This window comes from Porites lutea, chromosome 1 (assembly GCF_958299795.1).
Source record: "Porites lutea chromosome 1, jaPorLute2.1, whole genome shotgun sequence".
NCBI classification, from domain to species: Eukaryota; Metazoa; Cnidaria; class Anthozoa; order Scleractinia; family Poritidae; genus Porites; species Porites lutea.
The window spans coordinates 16,257,095-16,264,594 of record NC_133201.1 but is presented as its reverse complement, the minus strand read 5'-3'; the positions used below and the strand labels follow the sequence as shown (position 1 = coordinate 16,264,594).

At 40.6% G+C, this 7,500-nt stretch overlaps 1 protein-coding gene across 1 annotated transcript in view; it reads right to left on the bottom strand.

Moving 5' to 3' along the window:
• The window catches only part of LOC140924161 (uncharacterized), a 54,324-nt gene that overhangs the window by 24,655 nt on the left and 22,169 nt on the right, over nucleotides 1-7,500 (bottom strand). The window contains exons 9-15 of the mRNA XM_073374226.1: nucleotides 6,526-6,633; nucleotides 5,688-5,858; nucleotides 4,888-4,956; nucleotides 3,469-3,567; nucleotides 2,233-2,323; nucleotides 1,991-2,066; nucleotides 490-730 (exon numbers count right to left, since the gene is read on the bottom strand). Of these exons, the coding sequence (XP_073230327.1) occupies nucleotides 490-730; nucleotides 1,991-2,066; nucleotides 2,233-2,323; nucleotides 3,469-3,567; nucleotides 4,888-4,956; nucleotides 5,688-5,858; nucleotides 6,526-6,633 (855 nt within the window). The remainder of the gene's footprint in view (nucleotides 1-489; nucleotides 731-1,990; nucleotides 2,067-2,232; nucleotides 2,324-3,468; nucleotides 3,568-4,887; nucleotides 4,957-5,687; nucleotides 5,859-6,525; nucleotides 6,634-7,500) is intronic.

The following is a 7,500-nucleotide window of genomic DNA, read 5'->3' as shown; positions in this document are numbered from 1 at the left end:
CGCCGATCCAACCCTAGCCTGCGAGAAGTCTTTTTTATTCGCACGCCGTGCGCGGCTCTTAGTAGCCTACGTACCAAACCTCCCAACTTTCTCAACGAATTCGCGCGGAAACGCTTGCCACAGGCCCATCGCTCGTGGTCTACGTTACAGGCAGCCCTCTTGGCTATAAATATACGGAGGCGGAGGGCCCCGGGGTTTACAGTGGTGAAACCGTCCCTCGTCCCTTAATTTGGTGGCAGCTCCCACTGTTGTTTTAAATTTGATGGCCTATTTCCAGTGACTGACATCTCCGCAAATAGGCCTTTTTTAAAAATATCATAGTCCTGGTTGTTGTCCCTCTAAACTTCTGCTTAAGCATTCCTTCAATTTCTCTTGGGGCGATTATAAGTCACAAGAGAAATTGAAAACAATGCTTATGTAAAACTTCGGAGGGACAACGAACAGTATTATCGCATTTTTGAAAAAGGCCTTTAAGCATTTGTTCAGTACCTGTTGTAATTGGGTAACGCTACCATGTTGTGACTCCATGATCTTTCTCTCCGCATCCACTGCTGCTTGTATCCGCTCTCGCTCTTTTTGTTTAAATTCATGCATCATCTCACGCTGTTTTTCTTCTTCCTCAGATCTCACTTGAGCCACTGCGCGGGAAAGGTGTTTTTCTTCCTCTCTTTTCATGTCCTCTCGTAACTTTAACACGACTTCCTGGTGCGTCTCCTCCATTTCTGCAATCCTACACACAATGAAGAGAAGAAAATTAATGAAATTTGTTTGACTTACAAAACTAGTCTTCCATCGACACAAAAACAACCAAAATGATTGAATTTACATAGTTTTTCCAGCTTAATGAAGAACTGTAACACTTTTTTGTATGGTTAACCAAAGTCACAGATTGTCAAATTGAAACGTATTGAGAACTCGCTATGAACATCGGCGAGTATTCTCATATTACACCAGCACTTTAAGATCTTCACTGGCCGCCAGTTCGCGCTCGTATTCATTTTAAGAAGTCAATTTTAGTTTTCAAGGCAATTCATGGACTCGCAACACCATATATCAGGGATTTAATTAGTGTTAGATCGAAGTCCTCTTACAATATCAAATCAAATAGTAGTCTCCTACTTGAGCCGCCTAAAGAGAAAATGCTTTCTACGCTTTGTGCCAGATAGAACTACTTCAATTACCATTATTATTATCATTATTATTAACTGATCTGAAAAAATCTACTGTTGCTTGCTATGAAGACACTTAAAATCTACCGTTGTGTTCTATTGAGATCAAAACCAGACTTATTCTTTGACGGATCGAGGTTGCAGTTGATACCCTAGTATCGCCTTTGTTTTTATACCGTTGAATCGAGCAAATCGTGTTATAAACCTGATAAAATATTATGGCATGCTCCGGAAAACCGCTGAAGCTAATGACTGTGGACGAATAACAGTAGCTAATCGCATGACAGTTTGATAGATCAAGTTCATATTCGATTCTGCGGTAAACAAAGGCGAATCGCGAATCGAACTGTAGCATTTAGAACTGCAATCGAGGTCACAAATAACTCCTCTGCGCCCTGTGTTTGAGCCTCTACATCAAACTATTTACGTTTTCTTCCTGTTTTAGGGTTAAACAATACTAGGACTGGAATTAGGTAATTACATTTTTATTCTTCTCGAACGTACAGCTCACACGAACACTCGATTAGCAAAAAATAATGACGGCAAAGCAAAACTGTTAGCGGAAGCTTCTCATCATTTTCGACAATCGAGTACAGCACTTAAAGACGATTCATAACCCAAAACGGCTTTTGCCTGAGAGCAGACGGAAAAGCCCAGAAACCCGAAATTGATATGGCCGCCATGTTTGATATCTTCTTCTTTTCTGTATGGGTAAAGGTTCTAAGTAATAGCTTTAGCACAGAATTGACCTAAAACAGAAATATCCTTGTGACATAGGCTCTTTTAGAGTAAAGTGAGTCCAGTGAGCTTGGAATTCTTACTTTCCCTTGAGTTTCCGACACTCTTCCTTCTGATCTCTTAACTGGCGACACATATCTTCCACGCTGATAGACGTCTCTGCCAAAATTAAAGCAAAAACAGATGAGTTGCTCGGTAGATGTGATACAAGTTTTTGGCCTTTTCTGCTCTTTCGAAATTTTAAAAAAAGACTCCAAAACCTCACTATAATGTTGCACGAAGATTTGCCGAAGGCGACAATCGGTACCCCGAAGTTTTTACTCACCAGAATCGGAATCCTCTGTGGCTCTCTTCAGAGCGTCTTCAGCCTTTTGCTGCCAAACAGCCTCGTTAGACAGCGTCTTACAAACAAAATCCTGAAAAAAATAAAAAGTCCACGTTACAATTCATTCCACAAAGCTCTTTTCTTCCTATCTATTTTTAGTGAAAACAAAGATGCCATTCTCTCGCTCGGTTCACATCACTATTGCGACTTTTTAACCAACGAAGCTGTGGAGGATCTGATGGTGAGCAAGGCCGTTAAGACGATATATTTGAATTCTAACATGACTCCGAGGTTTTAGGGACAAAATTGCAAATTTTTCACGAATCCATCGTCTGCCAATTCCCAGAAGAGACTTGAGCACAAACCAAACCAAAAGTATAGAAAAATGACCAGAGAGCCTCGGAGTCATGTTAGAATTTTAATACATCGAACGTGGGCTAGTTGGTCCTAAGCTACCTGAAAAAGGGAGGCAATGATTTCCAACATTGTTGCGCAAACAATATTGCGTGTTGTTGCGTCCGTGTTGCACTTAGACTACGAGTAGTCCCCATTTTTCCTCAGGGATAGTAGAGCGAGCAAAACGCGAGCGCGCGTGAAAATCACCCCACGCGAGAAAAGGCGACACGCGCCTCAATTTTCTCTCTCCCCGCCGCGCGTCGCCTTTTCTCGCGTGGAGCGATTTTCACGCGCGCTCGCGTTTCGCTCGCTCTACTATCCCTGAGGAAAAAAGGGGACTACTCGTAGTCTATGTTGCACTGGTGTGTAACAGATCTCAACAACACGCAACAACATGCAACAGGGTGTGCAAACGGACGTAACATGTAAAATCCAACAATGTTGGGAGTTTTTTGCCAACAATGTTGTGTTCGTTTGCACGGGGCTATAGAAGCAAAGCATCATGATAAACTTGATTAACAATGGTAGTGTTTCCAAGCGCGATCCGTTTTTAATCTCTCTTCTATTTATTGTTTTAACTAAATCAAATCTTCAATGCAAAAACTGTCAACCTATTTATAAGAAATACAATAGCTATCTAATAAAAATCATAATTTTAACCATTGATAGTAAATGAAAACATTTCCAAGGCTGGCAGATCTCTATGTTTATAGATGGAAAATAAAAACCTCATCCGCTCCCCTTCTTTTTTAGGCACCTATTTTCGCGATCTTCGTTCTTTAATTCCAAAGCCGGATAAGGAGCTTTAAGTAGGTAAACTTTTTGTCATAATAATCTTACCTTAATCCATGACAGTGAATCATGCGTTGTAAGCTCCTCAACTAAAGTCAGCTCTTCTTCCAGCGCAGTGCATGTCCGACCTGACTTTGACAGTCGTTTCTATGGATGGAGTGGACCAATTTAGGTTTCCGGGAAACTGCCCACCTACCACTCCCCTAACTCAACGTTAACATTTGCGTCTCACTTGGGGTAAAATGTTGGGTTGATCCGATGGAGTATACAGCAGAGAAATAAACGATCTTTCTGAATACGAGCTTAAGTAATAAAAACTACAGCTTCTTTGCTGTTTAGACCGTCTCCGGAAAACACTGTATAGAAATGTATGATCTTTCTTAACATGAGTTTACGTAACAAAACGACTGCTAATACTTCTTTCAATGAAGTTCCCACTATCGTGAAAACATTACTAGAAAAACTCCTGGAATGTATAATAACCTATAAAGCACGGTCCATGAAGTAAAATTATGAAAATTCAATGGTATAGTCTTTATAATAAATGATATATTTTTAGCCCAATAGATTTCAAATAAAAGGCATCGTTTTAGAGAGTGAGATGTAATCCCTGCTTTATAGCGGAAGGCATTCTTTGCCGCCATAAAATAGGTAAGTTGTGACATTTTTGAGACTTTACCAAGAGATTTCCCATAAAAATGTGAAGACTTGCCAGCTGGTTATAAGTTGATGAAACATATAAGTTTACCTGTTTCAAATGCTCGCAAGGTAACATCTATGTACCAAAATTGCATTTTCTTAACTTCTCTATCCTCCTCTCTTTTACAAAAAATGTCTGTGACACTTGACACTTTCGCGCGTTCAGATTCAGAACTGTGAATTGATTCGCTACCTCGTTTACTGTATAAACTTATAATGACATACAATGACACGGTAACCTGCAATTCTGTTATTGCAAACGTCTCGATAAATTTTACTTATGATTGTTGAGAAATGTTGTGCACCATAAAGGCTGGTTTTCAATAACGACGGAGTCGGAGTCGTAATCAGAAGCGAAGAAATTTACGATCTAGTGAAAACAGCATTCTGATTCCGCTTACGACTCCGACACTTACGATCAAGTGAAAAATAGGTCGTCGGAGTCATAAGCTGAAGTGGAAGAACTAAACCAATCACAAAGCGTGGGAACGTGCATTGTGATTGGTTTATCCTTCCGCTTATGCTTCCAACTCCAACAATCTGGTTTTCACTTGATCGTAAACGACGGAGTCATAAGCGGAGTAAGAAGAAAATGAAAACGTTCTGCTTCTTCCGACTCCGATCCCATCGCGCTTATGACTCTGCTGACGACTCCGATTTTTTATTTTCAACAAGTCGTAAGCGCTTTTACGATTCCGCTTACGACTCCGTCGCTAGTGAAAACCAGCCTTAAGAGGACTAATGTTGGGTGTCCTGTGATTTACTGACCAGCATGCCTTCTAGATGTTTCCTCAGTTCACCCGTTGAATCTTTTAAGTCTTTGTCTTTTGCTTCTTTCTACCATGGTCAAAGAAAGCAAAAAGGGTAAATGATGAAAAAAAGAGGAAAAGAGGAAACCTTTTCAGTTCTAAAACATTTATTCACATTTAGCAAGCTAGCTGTCGTACGTCCATGAGCGACAACATCAACTGAATTAACAAATTAAAAAAGGTTGCGGCAGAAGGGTCGCTATTGACTGACAAATTCAAGGGTGTGGAGGGGAGGGGTGCGGAACTTCAGTTTTCAGTTTTAGTTCAGCTTCTAATTACGTCACGTCACGTAACGTAACGTAACGTAACGTAGGAGTTAAGTCACGTTTTCCTACGGTAGGAAAACGCGGCATTTCTTAACCGAAGGATAACATTTTGTCCAGTTAAGGTTCACAGATCAGTTAACCACACCCCCTAATAAAACCTCCACGCGAAGGAATTGTTATGAAAAAACCCATCTTCTTAATCACATAAAAGTAACCGGTGTTTAATTTTCCCAGTGTTATCCGGATAACGCGAGTGTTAGTTGGGGTGGAGGAGGGAGGTGGGGTAGGGGAAAGAGGAGCTCGTTCCGTTTGAGGGAAAAAGCCGTGGATGTGGGTGACGAAGAGCACAACTCCCTCTCGTTTTCTGAAGGAGGGGAGAAGTGAGAAGGCTCCTTTTCGCAGTTTTAAAGGGAAAAAAAATTTAAAAAAGTCATGTTCGTGGTAGGGTTCACACTCAAAACAAACGAGGCTCTTCAGTAAATACTAAACTCACTTCACTTTCTGAGTTTGCGTACTGCTGGATTTCTTCCACTAGAGTTAACTTCTCTTGAGCCAGATTCCTCACGTGATCAAGCAATTCATCGTCATCCAGTTCATGATCAACTGTTCTTTGAACATCGCCGCGGAATGTGTGTTCAACCAACTTCCGCCGGAAACGATCAAACTACAGAAGAACATAAATACAAAATCATTTTGAAGGAATTTCTGTAAGCCCCACCTATTCCCATTTTGTGAATCGCTTTGGCAAGAGAGAATGAACTAGATCATTCTCTCTTGCTTTGGCTACTCGCTTGCACGTGACCTAATTACCGTGATACCCAAATAAAATGGCAGCCTGATATAACAAATTGCCGGGGGAGTGTGAAGTGTAACCTTTATGAAAGGACACGTTAATACTGTGGATTTTATCCAAGAAATTTGCCTCTAACTGTTGGCTGAGAATGTTATTGGTTATACCAGAGTGATATTGCTTACTTGCAAGCTACAAGAAGCTGGGGATGGGAAAGCCTTTCCTTACATATATTTCAGAGCAAAATATTTGATTTTTCCTGCTCTTTTTCAAATCAAGTCTGTAGAATGGCGAATGATAAAAGACACTAATGGATACACAATTCCACAGAAAGCACAAAACCTTGCCCTATATCAAACCCAAACGGTTGAAGTACTATTTTCTGTTTTATAACAAACGGCGACCAAAAACTAAACCCCTTTACCCATAAAGCTGATGTAAGGGAGTATTCCCCCCTACCAACACTGTTTCATTGTTTCAAAAAAGCCATGTCATCAATGCTTCAATAAAATGCGTTACTTTAAAATCCCAGTTCACTTACTTTTTTTTCCAGTTGATGAAAGTCAACCTTGAGCAGTTTCTCAGCTCTTTGTGCGTCCAGACACTGAGCTTTAGCGTGATCCAGTTCCTGCTGAATCGCCTTGTCGCTCTTTTAAGAGAGAAGGTTTGTTTACTGATTACCTGACTGGGTCATTTTCAAGGTTAAGCGTGGGTGGGACTGGGTCGGTTTTTGTCGAACTGCATTATGGGACTTATTTAAGTATACAGGGTGGGTAAATACAAAATAAGATCGACCTAAGGGAGGTTTTTGAGCCCGCAATCAAGACTGAGCAACCCCCACAAACCCTTGTTTTTACTAAAAACCGCTGGACACAAAACCTCCCCTGGGTCGATGTTACATTGTCACAACCGACGAAATGTTCCTCAGTGAACCTAGCTCAATGGTCTTATTGTCCTCGAGTTGCTTGAAGCTCAGTTATAGAGCATGTGGACTACCCTATTCTAGGTAATCAAAGCTTCATAAAATTATGGTATTGGAAATTAACGCGACTTTAGTGGAAAACTACTTTAAAATAAAAGAAATTAACGAGGGAGAGAGGATAACATTTCAAAATGGAGAAAATTAACGCGATGTTCACAAAGAAACTAAACTTGTCGGGACAACAGAAACAAAGTTAGGCCCAGGTCAAACGTCCAACTTTGTATGTACCAAACTTGATACCTATTTGGGTCAACCCAAATCACAAAAATTCGACTGCTGATTCAGGCGTCGAACTTAATTAGTCGGACTCAACTGATTTTCTCACGTACAATGGTCTACAATGTTTATCAGTGAAAATGACTTCTAGTAATTTATGCATTAGTTTCGACACATAAAAAGTTCGACGTTTGAAACGGAGTCGCTCCACAGTCCAAAATCATGTGGGCCACTCGCTCTTAATTCATGGGTTGACCCAAACTAAATATGTCGGACTTAATTAATTCAAACGCCGATCTCTTCATGTACTTAATTGAA